Source organism: Bombus vancouverensis, chromosome 9, assembly GCF_051014615.1.
Source record: "Bombus vancouverensis nearcticus chromosome 9, iyBomVanc1_principal, whole genome shotgun sequence".
Classification (NCBI taxonomy): domain Eukaryota; kingdom Metazoa; phylum Arthropoda; class Insecta; order Hymenoptera; family Apidae; genus Bombus; species Bombus vancouverensis.
This window is the reverse complement of record NC_134919.1, coordinates 5,916,154-5,934,508: the sequence shown is the minus strand read 5'-3', so window position 1 is coordinate 5,934,508 and position 18,355 is coordinate 5,916,154. Positions and strand designations below refer to the sequence as shown.

Genomic DNA, 18,355 nt, shown 5'->3' with positions numbered 1-18,355 from the left:
TAATAATAATAATTTAATTTCTTTTTCTTTAAAGGAGGGGGCACTAAAATACGATAAAATAAAGTAGTGTAACAATAAATGGCAAAATATTCAAATAGAAGATCTTAATATTTTGCTGTTCGATAACGCATTGTTAGGATAACTCTAACAATTTGTTTTAGTTTGTTTGTCTATACGAGTCTCTTCTTTGATGACTCAAGGCTCACAAGACCTTGAAACAGTCCTTATTATGGAAAAAGACTCGTCCCTTTAGTAGTACATGCAATACCGCTAGTTTAGCGTATTACATGAGTAATTTCTTTAACGTTTGACTCGGACGATTTTCTAAGTTGTTGCAATATACTGTTACGTTGTGTACTCGAATATAGTAGCAAAGAAGTAAAAGGTATTTTAAATGATACAATTCTTTGAAAGTTTGCTTACAATTAATACGCAGAAAGTAGATATTAGTCACGAATAATTCAAATAATATTGATATATATATATGTAATATTACTATACATAGTATATGCTCGTAATGTATATAGATATGCAATCTATATGATTGATAACATTATAATATTAAAATATCGTAAAATATTCTGATGAAGTTTGTATAAAGGTATGGCGAATAATGAGAATCATAGCTTCTGCCAAGCAATATGATTAAAATGAATTACGAGTTTTTGCTTCGCTGCTGTTATTTCTTGGTACTGTCTATCGATAAGTGTTTGACCAGGCAACGGGAAAAGTCTTATGACGTGATACTCTTTTCGTAGGTACATTCCTCGCTGTGTTTCATCCAAGTTGAATCATTGGACGACAGAATGTAAACGTCATAAATGATTATTTTTAATATGTTACTTATTCTCTTTCTTACGTGCACTTTGATATTTTGGGTATTTCGTACATTTTTTTGTAATTACCCAGGAGACGTAAGGAAACGCGAGGAAGAACAGGAAACTCGGAATAATATACCGATATTTTGGATTCGAATGAAGCAAAGGCATAAATCGTAGAAGAATATTAAAAAACAAAAATAAAATAAAATAAAAATACCTGATGAAAGAGAAAACAAAATATGTCTGGTAGACATCAAAGTGGTAAAATAACAAGACGCGAGTCATTAGTAATTAGTATGGAAAACCCGAGGAATAGTACGAATAATCGTGTCTGTTATTACAACAACAAATTACTCGAACCAGATTAAAATACCCGGAAGACGGGCACGTGTTCGTGCAAAGTTATAAAAAAATAGCAATAGGTAATTAGCAACAAACATTACGGTAGAAAAAGATTGTAATGTGGTGAAAACCCGGCTTAGTAAGAATATAAATAAAATGAGAAATCGTATCAATGTTACACAGACGTTAATACGTTTTAATGGTTTATTTTCGCGCTTACATATTTGAACAAAATATTCCATAGATCACTTGATACGTGCAAAAGTACAAGATCAAGGAGAATCTCCTTCTCTTTAAGATATAAGATAAAATGGAAGTGTTTTTATCCTATCTAAAAATGAATATCTATCCAGTGAATAAATTTTTACGTTTACCTTTCATATAGAAGAAAACACGGATGGAAAATTATACTTCTTCCATGTCTCTAATTGAAAGTACAAAATTCAAAGATAGCCTGCACGTAAAGTAGAAAACAATATCCGTATATACTGATGCTCGATAATTTCTATTAACAACTTTCGCAAATAGCGCGTGTGTGCTCAAAGTATTTGAATGTTGATAAGTGGAATATCTGAAAATGTAAGGTATTTCAAGGGTGTTGTTTCGAACAATAATGGAACGATGATCGAAACGAACACTTTTATAAAATAGCTCGACCATATGTACATAATAAATTGCGAAATAGAAATCTATATTAATACGTATCGCTGGATTTATATTCCGTTAATATCCGAGTTTAACACAGACGACATAAGAACAAATTATCGAGTCTCTTTTTGTCCCTCTTACCATTTAACGTTTCTATTTCAATATTTTTGTCGAATCTTTTTTGGGATATTTATTTTTAATTCGTACGGGTGCCCGGAAAAATTGCTTATTTTACAGCTTCTTCTCGGGTAGTTTTGCTACCGAAAACAACGTGACATACGTTTTACTGACAATAAAAGACATGTAAACGATACGTGTATTAGCCTGTCAGTAAAGATAAGAGATTTGCTACGTTTTTAACTTAAATAGACTATAGCTATTATGCAGGTATATGTAAGTGGTAAAGAAACGAATCGTCCTCTCTGTCCCAATGTTAAGCAGTATTTGCCCTTGTAAGATATATTATGCGCATCATTCATTGTTATATAAACGAAAAACCAGTATTCTATTATTTCTTATCGCGATATGTATTTTACCTTGTAAGGTATTGTGCAATAGAAGCATAAGAAATTTATGAAGAGCGATGAAATATATTCCTATATGCACATGCGTATCTGATAACACTAAGATTTTAAATGACGTGTTGTTTCGTATTTTACAAAGTGGCGAACAGAAGTTCTTTAAACAGATAGAATTATTTCATTGCTGATATCGTGTCATTTATATTAGAATATTTAACGAGTACTTGAAATCGTTATTCTTCTTTCTATACACCATTTTTCGTGAATATCTGAAAACTTTTACCGATTTGTAGTAACAGCGTGCGAATCTGCAAATTCCTACCTGATAAAGTCTTTTGTTATTTTCCTATGTAACAAGCAGATCATAAACTTAAATCATTGATTGGACGAGTGGATCGCATGACAAATTCTACAAATAATTTAGTATATACATACTACGTTCTGAATTTACACATCGTTATATGGATAATTGAATTAATCGCGGTACTCCTTTCGCAATTCTTGTTAATTCTCGTTCTTATGTATTTCATAGAATAGAGAAACCAGGCAACGTGAAGATGAAACGCTTTTCAAACATCCGTCCTCTCAGAATTGCTATACTTGGAGATATTTTCGTTGTACGATAGAACGTTGCGTAAGTCGAAAATCCTAACTTTGCAGCTTAACGAGGATTAGTAAATTTAATTACGATTTCCTTGATGTTTTATCTGTGTAAGTCATATTAAATACGATAACTAAAGCCAGTAAAATTAACGGATACGAGTTAGTTCAAGATTTATCATCGCGTTGACAAAGAATTATATAATGTTTAAAATTAGAAAACAAACACATCTATCTTATTTCCTACAACACAGTCAACCTGCGAATAAATTAGTGGGATGTCAATAAAAAATATATGTCTCCAAGGAAATTAATGTGACTTATCATTCTTTAATAAAAAAGAATATTGTAGAAATTTTAATTATTCTAATTTATACTAAACGTTGACTATTTCAAATTATAGATAAACTTAAAAATTCAAAATTAATTATTCTAAATCTCATGGATCATTCGAAGTGACTCTAAAATTCACTGCGTATGTTATGTGAGAAATCCTGTATATTTGCAAATCTTAGAAAGAATAAAAAAAGTAGAATTATTTACCTAGCAAGCAGCAAAAAAATTAGAAAAAATGCGCTTTAATATATCGTCATCTTTGAATGATGATTCTTCAACGAAATAACATATTTAGAGTGCTATAATTATTTACAAATAAATTCGTCCTACATTGATCTTCAATATACAAAAAAAAAAAAATTAATAAATAAAATCGTTGCTGTGTGAGAGTAACAACCAATAACTCGGCCATTAACTGTGTTAAATTCTATAATAAAATACTTGATAGTCGTTATCCTTTTTTTTTTAATTATTATTTATAATCATCTCGAGTACGAGGGCACCATTATTCTTTCTTTGTATATAATATACATAAATATAATTTTAGATAAAATGCACCGAGAAATGAATTTCGACTTTCTCGAAAAAGATGAACCGTTCGTTAGTTACATATGCAAATTTTCTTATCGAGATGAAATAGGCAAACGTTTAACGAGACATAATGTTGCTAACAGCAAATCGTGAAATTTGCAAGTCAATTCGACGAAAATAGTCCGAGCTGCCCAAGCCAGTGTGTCAAAAACATCGTTCTGCGAAATGTATATATGTAAAAGATGGGTTTAAAGTCTCTCTTTGTTTTTGTATCTTCAACAATGTATTTTTTAAGTGGCACTGTATATGTTCCTGGTCCGTACTACGATTTTTTCTGAATTACGTGGAATTTACAGATGATGTTCATTATTCTGAGAACGGTATTCTACTCTAAGACGCGTATAAAATTAATACATCACTAATCCTATTCATTTCGATACGTCTTAGGTATATACAGCAGTAGTTGTACGAACAATATGAGAAAATGATTTCATTTTGAACTTTAGAAATGACAGATTTTATTACAGAGTTCTAAATGACAGCAGTAAATTATCGATGTATCGTATTAAGAAACTTAAGAAATGCTCGATTAATTTGTTGCGGCTGAAATTTTCGAAAAATTGTCTGTAATACTCGAAAATATTAGTGCTTTTATTTAATATTTTTTCATAATAAGATTATAAAAGATTTTGTCCTCATATTTTGCTGTACGCACAAAAATTTCAAATCGATAGTTCGAATAATTTTTTATATTCCACATATGTATATCTTCGAGACAAATTTGAAGGCGAATTTTTAATGATTCATGATTATGAATACTAATAATTTCGAAAACTTAAGGTTTAATTATATGTTTTAATCTACTGTGATTTTGTAAAAATGCCACCAAATTCTTTAACGACATTCATATTAGTTATAATTTTATGTTCAAAATATCGTCATCGTCTTTAGTTCTTATTCTGACCACTATTGGCGGTGTAGACCTATGTTTTGTTGGGTCGGTAACGTTGAGAGCGGTAATATCATGTCGTCATGTCATCGTCCAATATTATCTACATAACATAAAATATGATCGCAGTGTAGTCTACCAGTCGAGATGTTATTATCGACTGTGCTTACCGACCTTCAGTCGGTAATATCGAAAACGAAACTAAAATGATAAATGAGTTCATAATCTACGTATCAATGAAAGAAAGAAATAATGCACTGATTAAGTACAGAGTAGAAGTAACATTATATCATTGACTAAATACAGTATAGACCTACCATTATATGAGACTTCGTGTCTCTCCAAAAAGATCGGAGTGTTTCTTACGCCCTCTTCGATTTACTCTTTTACTGTGCGCGCGAATATAAAATTTATATTCAATTCAATCGTATAAATGCGTAAACATAGGACAGGTAGTTAAAGAATTCTGTGGTAATTTATAAAATCAAAATTACAATATTAGTTATGGTTAATGTTATGTCCCAGATTGGAGTCAGTCGCAATTTATCGCGCCTCTACTCGCTTTACGAAAAATAGATTTCTTAGTTTAATATAAAAAGTTTCAAAAATATGTCATCTACATTTACACATTAAGCAATATAGTAAATAAAATTTCATTTGGTACACGCGCGTAATTAAATTAGACCTTCGTTTGTTGTATGTTTGTCAAAGGAAAAACAACTGTATCTTTGTTCATTTTCAGTATAAACGTTAATTAGAAGAAGTTGTACAATCGAAACGATTATTATCGTTCTTTTTGATGGCAACGTAACAGAGAATAGTTCAATTGTCGGTTAACCTTTCGTTCAACGGAACAATCAACATTAGTTTACCGCCAGCTGCTTCCTAAACGTAATAGGCCAGCACGTGATAATCACACGCTTAGCATATGAGACGTATTCGTGGCTCGAAAATTTTCCTACCATTTTCCCATTCCTTCCATAGGGCTAACGTTGCAAAATATATTACCTTACAAACATTTAGTATCTATGCTGAAAGCTTCAGTATCCTTCGTCGTGAGAGACAGTTTCTTTACTCAAACACACGACACACGATAAACTTTAACATTTTGCTATGTTTTTTATAGAGCATGTCATTGAAAAATAATTATGTATATATATATACCTAAATTAATTTTCCATATTATTTATACCGTAAGATGAACACTAATGTGTAATCGATATTGAAAACTATTTTGCTATACTTTTTATATAACATGCTAATAAAAGACAATTACATATATATCGAGCTTAATTAAAATTATTGTATCCAAAATTTTATATAAAATTGTTGTAATTTCCATCATATTTTTGTTTTGCATTTAATACAACGTAAATTTCCACTGAAAGTTAAGAATAAGTTTTGCTAACAAAAGAAGTTGGTTATGTTCTAACTAAAAGGTTATTTAACACTTAGCAATCGTACTGTGATAATTAGAAAAACAAGAAATTCTGCTAATTAACCTTCAATCTTTATCAAATTTCGTTTAATTCGATATCTGAAGAGTTCAAAATATTAAACGTTAAGTGATCGGCGTCATTAAACATCAATTAAAGATAATAGATTAATTTACCAAAATATCATTGGTTCACCTGTAGAAGTAATTCGTCGACTCTCAACATTATGGAATATCATTTTGTGAAACAAAAGTGTTCAATATTTTACTTCTAACAAATGCGTAGCAAAAATTAACTTACTTAATGTTTTTGCTTATTTGTTGAAAGACACATCCTTCTACATAATCTTCTAATTACATTTTTTATGCCATCGTAACGCCTTTTAGAATAAAGTTGTATTCATTTTGATGATTACTTGTTTTTGTCTTCTTTTTATCCATTGTATCCTAATATCTCACACATGTACACACATTATGCAACATATTACATTAACTAACAGTAGAATCATAAAGAAATTAAGGACGTGTGTCTAGTTTTATTTTATCTACGGTCTACTCTACTTGGAGTTACACTCTATTAACTCTATATTAGTAAACTATACTTTATCTCAAAAGCAAGTATCTTCATGACATATTATTTGATACGATATTATTAGAAGTTTTTAAGGAAACCTAGATGAATGTACTTTGAAAGTTAAAATTGACGTCATCAATCAAGGTAAATAAATTATTGCGTCAAGCATTGGATATTCCATCTGACAAATTAATAATTATTATGAAATATTAACATCAGAGTTAAAAGTGCTTAAACAGGTTATGTAGAGACATTCGATCAAAATAGTCAATGTGCAATGAAATTTATGCTTAAAACCTGTTTTAACGCTAGAAATTATTTATTCTACATAACTGCGGTAATAGTATTGTTGAAATAATATCTTCAAATACATAGTATATATAACTTTTCTCTGACGTATATTTTCATGCACAATATTAATATGAATACATCAATATACAAAAGGCAGTAAGCGATTTTAAGATTTCTAGACTTAAGATTTAATAGTTATAAAAAGAATGCCTTGCCAATAAAACGGTACGGGTATGTCAGTGTTTCTAACTATAATTCTTTGGTTCTTCGATAATTTCGATGACATATTCGAACATTATCAAACGTATTTTCCTTGAAATAGCAGGAAATCCCAAGTACTTACGTTGTTGGCAACAAGCTTATCGCAAAACGATATAAAAATATCATAAAACTCGAAGTTTAAATTTTCTTTGTTACGATTTGATTTATTAGAGACAAATCAAGCGCACGATAAATTAAATAGAAGTTAATTAACGTGTTATATTCTTTGAAATTGCGCATGAAGTTACACATGACCACATATTCTGAAATATCAAATGATAGCCGCGTCGCGAGTCCTTGGCAAACAGACGGAACACGTATGATTGTGCACTTTACATGATTTCGGATAGAGTACTACTTATGACTTATGTACGTAGAGACTTATATGCCAAACGAAACTCTTCATGAATTTTAAGTGAAAAATTTCATTTGAATTTCATTACAGAAATGTATTAAAATTATTGCGCTCACTATATTTTCTGCATATTAATTTCTTGCAATACAAAATATTTACTAACAGTCTACATAAATAAATTATTTAACTAACTAATATACAATATACATATGTTATGTAAGTAAAAAGTTTGAATTGTATTTAACACATTTGTGTTCTTTATTCACAAATACAAGAATTCAAACAAGTAAAGCATGATGTAAGTACTTTTTTAAAAAGAATTAATTAGTATCACATATGTATATAATACATATGTTTTAATGAGTTACTCGGTATTATTTTTTTAATAAAAATAGTATATTATAGTTGGAATATTATTTAAAAGCATACATTGAATATCAAAAAGAATTCTTCAAGTTTAATATTTTAACCGCGCCTCTTCTGTATCTTTTATTTCACACTACTAAGACTCTCCAAGTCTTAACCTAAGTTTTGCTAAGGAATGACCTTGTACTATGGTCATGGGTCGTTGAAATCTTCCAAGCGGACGCTTTCTGTTAAAAATAAAAAACTATAGAACGCAATTAAAAAGAAAAAGTAGAAGCATCCTTGAAATCTTCGAAAACTCTCCAAAGGAAAATTATTGCTAACATCCTATAGCTTCCACCATAAAACATTTTCACTACTATAAAAATAACAGAGATATTTAGGTGATTCTATTTACGTGGTCGATTTGTACGATGAAATAAACAAGGTCTATGTGGAATCATCTGGATGAAATCAATGTTGAAATAGCTACATCATTATAAATGCAAACCACAAGTTTGATATTTTCTGGCATTCGTACTTGGCTACTACTTGTTTTGTCGCCATCGAAGTCGTTGTTGCCAATGTCGCGAAAAATTGTCGAAACCGGGTTTATCCACCTCTGTCTGGTCTAAATTTCGTCTGCCGAAAAAGCAGAGTTGGCTCGCAACACAGTCGCACAAGTTTATAACGTAATTTAGTAGTCTACTATAAAGTCTGAGAGAACTTGAACTTGTTTGTTTGGAATTCGTGTAACTTTATCTGACAAAATTTACGTAATATCATGTATAAAATTGGAAAACTACAGAATTTATAATTATATTTAATTTATCATCTATCTAAATCTCAGTAATCTCAGTAAATTCTTCGTAAACAATTTCTAAATTAAATAACAATTCAGACGTGATGATATTATCAACATCTTGCTTGAATGTTAATTTTGTTTAATTTTTTACCTTGTATTTTGGGTTGAAACATTTCTGACAATAAATAATATGTCAAGTGTTTATGCTCGATCAAATATCGATAAAACGTATCCGAATATCTATCAAACTTAAATCTGACAATATAATGAACATGATTCTCAACTTCAAGTTATGTATCGATAAATTCGTAGCCGCTAAAAACCTCATAAGTTAAATAGTACCTACATATTATACAAAAAAGAAGAACTTCGTTTATTTATGATGGAATCGCTTCTTTTTAAAGAAGTTTTAGAATTATGATGATACATCTAACAAATACAAGATCATTTGAATTTCCTTGCCCAAAATTGGTACATCATGCACGACGATCTACTTTAATTGATATTACTCATGATCGTGGATCATGGCTTGATTCAATTGTCATTGGAGGTGTACTTCCTATTATTAAAATGAAAAATCGTGGGTAGTGAACAGAATTAGTTAAGTTTTTATACTCTCTAGTCATACCGCCTGCTAAAGTGATGAGAAAAATAAAATCCTACTGTAACGATATACAATGTAAACTTAATATTCCATCGATCAAAGTTCTTTTCTAAAAATAATGATAATTTGTTTGACTTAAGTTCACCTTGATAAACATATAAATTTCATTCTATCTTAGTTTTACTTCTGATATTTTAAATTTACAACAGTACGGTTTTGATGCGCAGATATTTTCTTCGTTCGACAATGTTTAAGTGTTTATATTCGTCATTCATAAATCATGTAGAGTTGAACCACTGCTTTCGGATTATAGGATTTAGGATTATAGGTTACATTTTTAAATAAAAATTTCCAGACATTCAAGCTTCTGGTGTTACTCATTACGTTGATGGTTAAATGATATGATATACAAATACTTCGGGTACGATACAAGTATAGGTGGTTTAAATTTACGCGCGCGTAGCTGAAAATATTGAAGAGCGTTGGGTAGGTGTCGGTCCTCTTGAAAGTACTTCTTGCGCATTCAAATATAAACTCAGAAGCCAGGTCACGGCTTGAAAATAATCCTGAGCATTTAGGAAGGCAACCCATTGCTTTTAGACCGACAGAGACTTGTGACGCATATAATTCCCCTTACCTCCCTTTCCGACTATGCTCTGATTTCGATGGCACCCTTAGAAATCGTTCTATCGAATCTCGAAGACTTAATGTGCTTAAAATAATCCATTACCGTCGATAAGAACGTAATACATCCGCGTCAATATTTCTTCTGTAAACATGATGCAATTTGATATTATAAGTTTTTCACTTTTTCTGTGGATGGAGGTCTAAAGGACACGTGAATGTCAACTTGTTTTCCTTTTTTTCTTTTTTTTTTTTAATAAATAGCTTTAATCGATGCGGCTTGTTATTATCTACAAAAAAAGTGCTACGTTGTTGGTCACAATATCATTAGTTTAAAAGGTACTTTAATTTCAAGGTGATAATATTATATAATACGCTTCTCTTTTTAAAATAACGTACTACAGTTATTTCTTAGAAGATATTAGAAAGTAACGAGAAAAAAGATAGTTTACGGATACTTAGAAATTAAATTACTTATCACTGACGGTTTTTATTGAGAAATGATACGGCCAACCATAGGAACGAAAGGAATCTAATGACAAATACAATGAGTAAATGAAGGGATCTAATGGAGGAAAAGAATCTCTACAATAAATAATTGCTACATGAATCGGAAAGAAAGTGAAAGAAAGATAGGAACGTACTTGGCATCCAGTTCTCTTTGACCTTCGTGAACTCTACGTGGTAACACGAATTGTGATATTACTCGCGGCGCGACAGCTACCATGGTTGCATATGCGTCTGTCTCTCTACGCAGGAATTGCTATTAATTTCACTCGTTTTTATTGTTTCAGAGTCCTTGCAATTGTTGTCGCATCTTGGTGAGTGACCTTACATTAATGGGTTATTAAAAGAGTGTCTATCGTTAATCCGACGCAATTATTTCAGAGAAAGAAGTTAGCTCACGTTACAATTACTTTTGCGATTAGCTCATGAATTAATTTATTTCACGTTTATACGCATCGAAGCTCTTTCATTGGAAAATTCGAATTTGGAATTCCTTCTTTAATTTAATGGTTGTGCCTTTTCAATTCCCTTGAATGAATTAAAATTTTCGTGAAATCCTCTGCGAATTCAGGCAACTCGACTAAAGCGAAAGAAGCTTTAAGACTAAGCATTTTGTTGAATTCGCCGATTTGGAAAATATTGGTTCGACTGTTGTATAGTGATTCATAATTGACAAAACATGTTAACGTCTTGTTCTTTATTGAATTTACAGCGATAATGTTACAATTAGTGCGTTTAATGTCCCCATTAGGAACTACACACGTGTGTGTCTTTTAATTTTTCAAAACCGTATGAATAAAGTTAGAAAATGTCGCAAAGAATGACGTCGTTATAATGTCGTATCGATCATTGCCGCGTTTACGCAGACACGTAACGTATTTTCACACAGTCTGTTATGAATCGATTTTTAAGCGATACTATTATCAGCATCCACATCGCGCACCATTGATCCTAACCTTTTCCGGGCTATATTTTCTTAATGTTAACATTAAACGTTAAAGATGATACCGTCTGGTATATCGGATGACCAAGGATGTAACCTTTTCTAATTAAATCGAAAAGCTTGCGGAAAATCACGGAGAATCTTTACATAGGGTGTGGCAGCATATATGATAATACACGAAAAGTTATTCTCCACGCGAAAATACGACGGAAATTCGGAATAAGATTGTTTTCATTTGAAACTACGTTTTCGAGAAAATTAAATTTCAGCTGAAGATAGATTTATTGTGGTAATGAACTCAACTTGTAATGAAAGAAGGTATCAGACAGAAAAGCAAGGATAGTATAAATAAAGAAATTATATCCAAGAGATTGGAAATCCAAATGATGAGTTAACTTGATTCCCCGGTTAACAGTTAAGGAAAAATAAACATATGGCAGTAACCGAACTGACAAGAGAGTAAGATCTTTAGAATATGACTCACATGATGTTTCATATTATCTATTTTTCAATGAATGAGATCTATTTATACGGTTTGAAGAGGGAACGTATCTCGAGGGTGTGTTTTCGTGGAATCCTAGGATTGGTTGGTAGATCGAGGATGTTTAACCGTTAGAAGATTGAGGCTACACTGAACAGCGAATGAGCATCTTACAATATTAAACAATTATTATTTTGTATTTTTATACTAATCTCACTGACCTTGTTATTTTTACATATTTCACAGTACAAGATAAATTTCATTTATATACATATAAATCACGAAAATATTTGAACATTTATGAAAAACTTTTATGAGTATATTATGATTGTTATAGAAAACATTGAAAAATTTTATTGCCACTATAACGAGACACGACCATCATAATAATAAATCATTAACAATTATAAACTTATCGATAATTATAAATTTATTTGAAGATATACATAAAAGTCATGACATTCATTGGTGATAGAATATTTTTGAGTCTTATATAGTACATACGATACATCTATCTAAGTTTTCCATGATAAGTGTTGCAATACTTCCTGAGCCACTGTAAACCGTAAGCAATTTCATTATCACGAATGAACTAACCATCACCTGGAAAATATATTGTACAATTAATTTCTCGATATGTTGGTATTTAATATAGTGAATACATTCGTTAGAGCAATGATCTCTATCAAACTCGATAACTGTAATTCTATTTTCGCTTAATCGCTAAACTAAGCGGCACGACGTCTGAAAATAGCTTAAGGCGGTAACTCTCCATGAAGTCGATCAATCGGTTTCTAATTGAAGAAACTTTCCGTGGTATAGCATCGAGATGCCACGAATCTAGCACGTGATATTTACGTGACGTTTGACGTCAATAAGACGGGAAATCTGCGAAATTCGATCTCGTGAAAATTTGAATCATAAATTGGAAATGACGGGAAACGTTTAAAGTTTATGATTTATTACCATTCGGACTGACATAACACCACAAAAACCTAACAAACGGATTTTCACAACAATCTGGTTCAGCCAGATTCTATTGTACTCTCAAACTATATTTTACGAAACATTCTCGGTCAGTCAACGACCTGTATTTTTTGTATATTATAATTCTTCATATTTTCTCCAAACTTAAGAAACGAGTTATGATTGAAAATCACGATTTGGTCCGAAAGTGAACCAAAGAAAGTAGTTCGCAAAGAAAGATAATTACTGCTTACTTTCGAAATATTTCTGCATCTCATATTTAAAAGATTTCTTCAAGGAGAACAAATAATTTTAAAGAATTGCAAAGATACAAATAGGTAATTACATATATATTGTGTAATAATTTCTTTAAAATTCCAGTGAAATGCAAACATCAACGTCAAACGACTCATTCACCCTAACGAAGAAAATCAATAATAGAAAGTGATCAATGAAAATATTAGACTTTCGTAATCAAATAATTGAGATAAACATTCGATACTATAAGAAATTGCAAAATGTTATAAATTGTTTGAAAGAATTCGTAAAAAATGATACAGCACAATCCCTTAAATAGCAACTTGTACTGAAAATGTATGTGCGTACTTCACTGTAACGTAATGTAATAACATTTTGCTTCTCAAAGTTATTAAACGCTATTTTATGCGAGATGAGTCATGTTACCTAGGATTCCTAATATTTAGAATCTGTTTGGTAATACGTAATTCTAGCTTCTTTTTAATAAATATACGATCTTTGTTTAATTTCTAGCGATATTAAATAGAATCTGATTACGAAAAGATAAGACATAAGTGAAATTGCGTCTAGTTGTCTCACTGATTTGTCTCCTTCAATGTTCTTTGTGTACGACCTTCCTCCTCTGAGTATGGCACGCGCATAACTTTTTTTCCCTTTTAGTTTCCTAGATAGGCTCGATTAGCTTCCTTGTTCATGGGTTTTGAAAACTCTTTGAAAACTCCAAGGTAGACGCGCGAGGTAGACAATGGAATAGCAGTTTCCTAGTTTGAGTCATACGCTTACGCACAAAGTGTTTTCCTAGCACATAATTTTAATATACTCACGAGTTGGAAAAGGTTAATTTGAAGAGAATAAATGAGAGAATATGAAAATATTTCTTACAAATTTTGTAAGCCTTGAATCGGGACTTGGGTTTGTAAAATAAAAATATCTTGAACATTTTTATATTGCAAAAATGATTTTAGGAGTACAGTAGAAAATTGATTAAAGATAGTGTTTTAAAATTAAAACAAAAAAGAAAGCAAAGTTCATGGTACGTAATAAATAATAGAGATAAAAATTTATTTGCGAGAGTAATTTTTGTACAAGTAAGAATTGATAATTTTGATGGCTTGTTGTTTTGAATTACAACATATTCTACTTCAATTTGAACAAAACTCTAGATATTAGTATACAGAAGATTTGACGCGAAATGGCCACTATGTTTCCCTGTGATGTATATTATTGACTAAAAATTTTGAATACCTTACTTTTTTCGGTAAACTTCAGAACCAAATAACTTTTCAATTAAATATCAAATTAATTAAAAAAATTGAAACTAATTGTTACAAATATCCTGTAATTATGCTTGAAGGAAAGTACAAGTTAAATTTCACAAACATGATTAGGCTTCTTGATAATTAAACTTATGTTAACCTTACGTTATCTCGTTCCACTTTTACTTTAGTACACCAAATAAAACTATGGATTATCTTAATAGCGTGATATTATATAATAGCTTAACTAAAAATACGTAAACACGTGACATTAATACTTAAATTAACATTAAATTCAGACATGTGCAATATATTTGAATAAACAATAAGTGAAAATGGCATCAGATACATCGACCGTAACAGATGGAGAAAAATTTTCAATTCAAATCAAGCCAAAGTTTACTATTATTATAACAATTTATAAATCTATGACTGTGTAGGGGGATAAAACGATTTTATTGAGAGAGATTATATCCATTATAGAAATAAACTTGTTTAATTAGTAATCAATAATAACAGAGTAGAAAATGAAAGATAGAAAACGGAGAAATAAAATAATTTCAAGTCCTTAACATTACCAACTGTGTATGTACATAATCAAAATGAAAGTTTATCTAATTAATTCTATATACTTTTTCTTAATTTTTAAAATTTAGCTACCCGTGAACATTGTCGAGCGTAAGTTAACACAACTTTTGCTCCTTCCTCTTTTTCTTTTTGACAAATAAATGTCTTTGAATCATTGTAATTTTTCGAACGGTTCCTGGTGTGTACTTTGAATCTTGGCCAATAAGCGTCTTTATGGCGCGAAAGAGTTATACATTTGCGTCAGAAGGTTCCTTCGCGCTGCGGATAAATGGTTCTAAACTGTTCACGTTCAGGCTGGTTGAAATAGCGTTGTTTACATCCAACGATCTGCTGAATACAAAGGGGCATCTGCTCTCGATAATCTTGCTCTTAAATTCGCGTTAGTTGTCAAGCAACGGTACTTACATATGCAAATTGCAATATGTTTCAATATAAATTATATATCCGTACGTATTTCATCACGTGTTGACAACAAATGTGCGTCTTCATCGTCATAGAACACTTGTCAAGACTCGAATATTGTGTCAAATTGAGACGATCATGGAAATAATAATCACTTCATTGTCTTATTATCTCAATTGTTTCTACATATTTTTAGCTCTTTCTAAAGATGATCAGATAATCAAATGAAAATTGATGAAACGGTCTATACTTTTAAGTTTTTAAAAATGATTCATCATTCAATGTTATAGAATATAAAATAACAAATTCTCTTTATAATCTCTCTCGGTATAAGCTTGTTGATTCAATTATTTACTTTAGTTGAACTTAATTTTTGTTTATAGTTGAAGAAGAATTTAATATGAAAATTAAAATATATTCATTTATAATGATAGACAGATTATAGCAAGAAGATAGATAATAAAAAAAGAAAGAATCTGGGATTATAAATAGACAAATAATCTTTCATATTTTTATCAGCTTCCCAAAAATTGTTGCAATTTTATATTACGTTCATGTTAAGTACAAGGACAGAAATGCAAATAGAGTTATTTATAGGCTTTCTATCTGCTAACCGCTTAATCCGAGATAAAATGGCCTCATCATTTCAATGAAAATAACCAGTCACTGTAATTACTCGGTCATAAATAAGAATAAACCAAACTTTCAGATGTAAATTAGTACACGCAGACAGACGTTATATATCGAACTGATTAAATCACAATAAAAATAGGATATAAATACACAGTAAACCTCTTCTTTGGAGAATACAATTTACGCCTGTTGTTACGATTATAGCATTAGAAATTTATGCGTTAAAAGATGTAAAAATAGAATTTTCTTTCTACGACCATATGTATAAAAAGAAATATTGTTCTTTAATATTGGATTGTTGAGAAGTTTATAGCAAAGCTTAAAGAAAATTCGAAGACGAAACATTCTATTTATAATAAATATACGCAATTTGTTTCCATGAAGATTCAAAAGCTTTAATCGAAAAGTCCCTCGCGTTTTTGAATGATAAATTCCTTCAAATAATTTTATAAAACAATTTACTAGACAGTATCTATTAAAATAAAAATATTTTGATCAAAAATTAAAATGAACGATGTACTATACTTTTTCGTCTGATCAACTTCATACGTTTTTAATTACTTAGTTTAATAAATGATCGATGGCGAAGGTTTAGAGAAATATAGATTATCCGATCATAACGAATAATCTTTCAAATCCATCACATACACAATAAAAGTTAATACCGACAGCTACAAAGATTGTTATATTTCTGTGACCAACCCAATATCATCGGTAGCAGGACAGAGCTACTTCTCCTATTAAGTAAAAAGAAAGCTCCCATTCGAATGATCTGGCTTTGTTTTGAATGCTTTAATACGTGCTAAATGTTATCATAATCCTTGCTTACCCTTATCACTCTAAGAAGCGAAAGATAGAAAGATCAATAACATTTAATAGCTATTCGAAATAGGACATACGGAATGGAATTACTTTTAAATCGTACTAAATGGTGAAATACCCTTTCCGATACGTTGTATTAAATGTCGATCGAAAATATTTGCATTGATCCATCACTAATTCGTCACTGTCAGATTTCCGCGCATTTCTGTAGATTAATTTATTCTCTCTCAAAAAAAGCCTTCTTTATGGATTATTGTTTGCCAGAGGACGTTTGTCCTTTCAATAAAACATATATACAGCGATGTATTATAATAACATTAATCGCGTGTAGTTATGAATTACTGCATTGTTTGCGACGTTCTGATGGTTATACAGGATGGTTGGTAGCTGATGGTACAAGCGGAAAGGGGGTGATTCTACACGAAAAAAGAAGTCGAAAATATAGAATAAAAATTTTTTGGTTGAGGCTTTGTTTTCGAGAAAATTGTCTTTGAATTTTCGTTCGGTACACGTGCACTATATCACGTCTCGTTATAACGGATCTCACTGTAGATCGTTGTCCCGATGGAAAAATTAAAAAAAAAAAATTAAAAAAAAATTTTATTCTATATTTTCGACTCCTTTTTTCGCGTAGAATCACCCTCTTTCCACTTGTACCACCAGTTACCAACCACTCTGTATATTGAATACACTCATTAATTAGTATCAAAGTATTTAAGTCTATCGTAGCTTACCACCTAGTTTACCATAAGAAAAATAAGTTAACTTACACTAGTTCGTATCAAAATTCGTTTTCAGAAGGCAGAGTTTGGCGAATGGGTTTCTAAAGTTGTAATTTTCCTATCATCTATATTTTTCTTAAAAGGAAATATTAAAGAACTATTAAAAGAATTATTTATGAACATGGGAAAATAAAGTGCTTGCAGAATGCAGCTGCGTCAAGCTATAAAAAAATTCTTCCTCATCGGGGAAGGTTGACCATTTTTATAACTCCTGTGGTTGAGTTGTGTCGATCGATAAATCCGTTGACATTCAAGTATAATGTAGACATTTTATACCGTTATTGTATACTTTATAATTTTTTTGTATTTGTTTAGACTATCTAAAGAATGTATTAAATATACCAATATCGTAAAAAAATGTTCTATGCTCATAAAGTAAAGATGTGTGATATAAAAGTTATTAATAGCTTCCATAAATTACTGTAAAAGCTATAAGAAACGTATCGTTATCTACTAAAAATATTTATGAATAGACTCGTGTCTGCAAAACGTCTACAATTTTAATTGTTCTTCGTGTTTATAAATAATGACACGCTTTACTTAGTATCAATTCTACTGTTCCTCACTAGTGGATTGAATCATCAGAATATATTTGTAGTAGCACGGTGCAGTAATCATGAATACACAGACAGTAGTGTTTGCCTTAGATGTAGCTGACAGTAATGCCATACTTGC

At 30.6% G+C, this 18,355-nt stretch overlaps 1 protein-coding gene across 6 annotated transcripts in view; it reads left to right on the top strand.

Annotated features, from left to right (window-relative positions):
* The window catches only part of LOC117163772 (uncharacterized), a 67,143-nt gene that overhangs the window by 31,498 nt on the left and 17,290 nt on the right, over positions 1–18,355 (top strand). For 3 of the 6 annotated variants that reach the window (XM_033346436.2, XM_076621711.1, XM_033346438.2), the window contains exon 3: positions 10,837–10,863. The exons of the other annotated variants lie outside the window; for them this stretch is intronic. In XM_033346436.2, the coding sequence (XP_033202327.1) occupies positions 10,837–10,863 (27 nt within the window). The remainder of the gene's footprint in view (positions 1–10,836; positions 10,864–18,355) is intronic. 6 annotated transcript variants of the gene reach the window in all.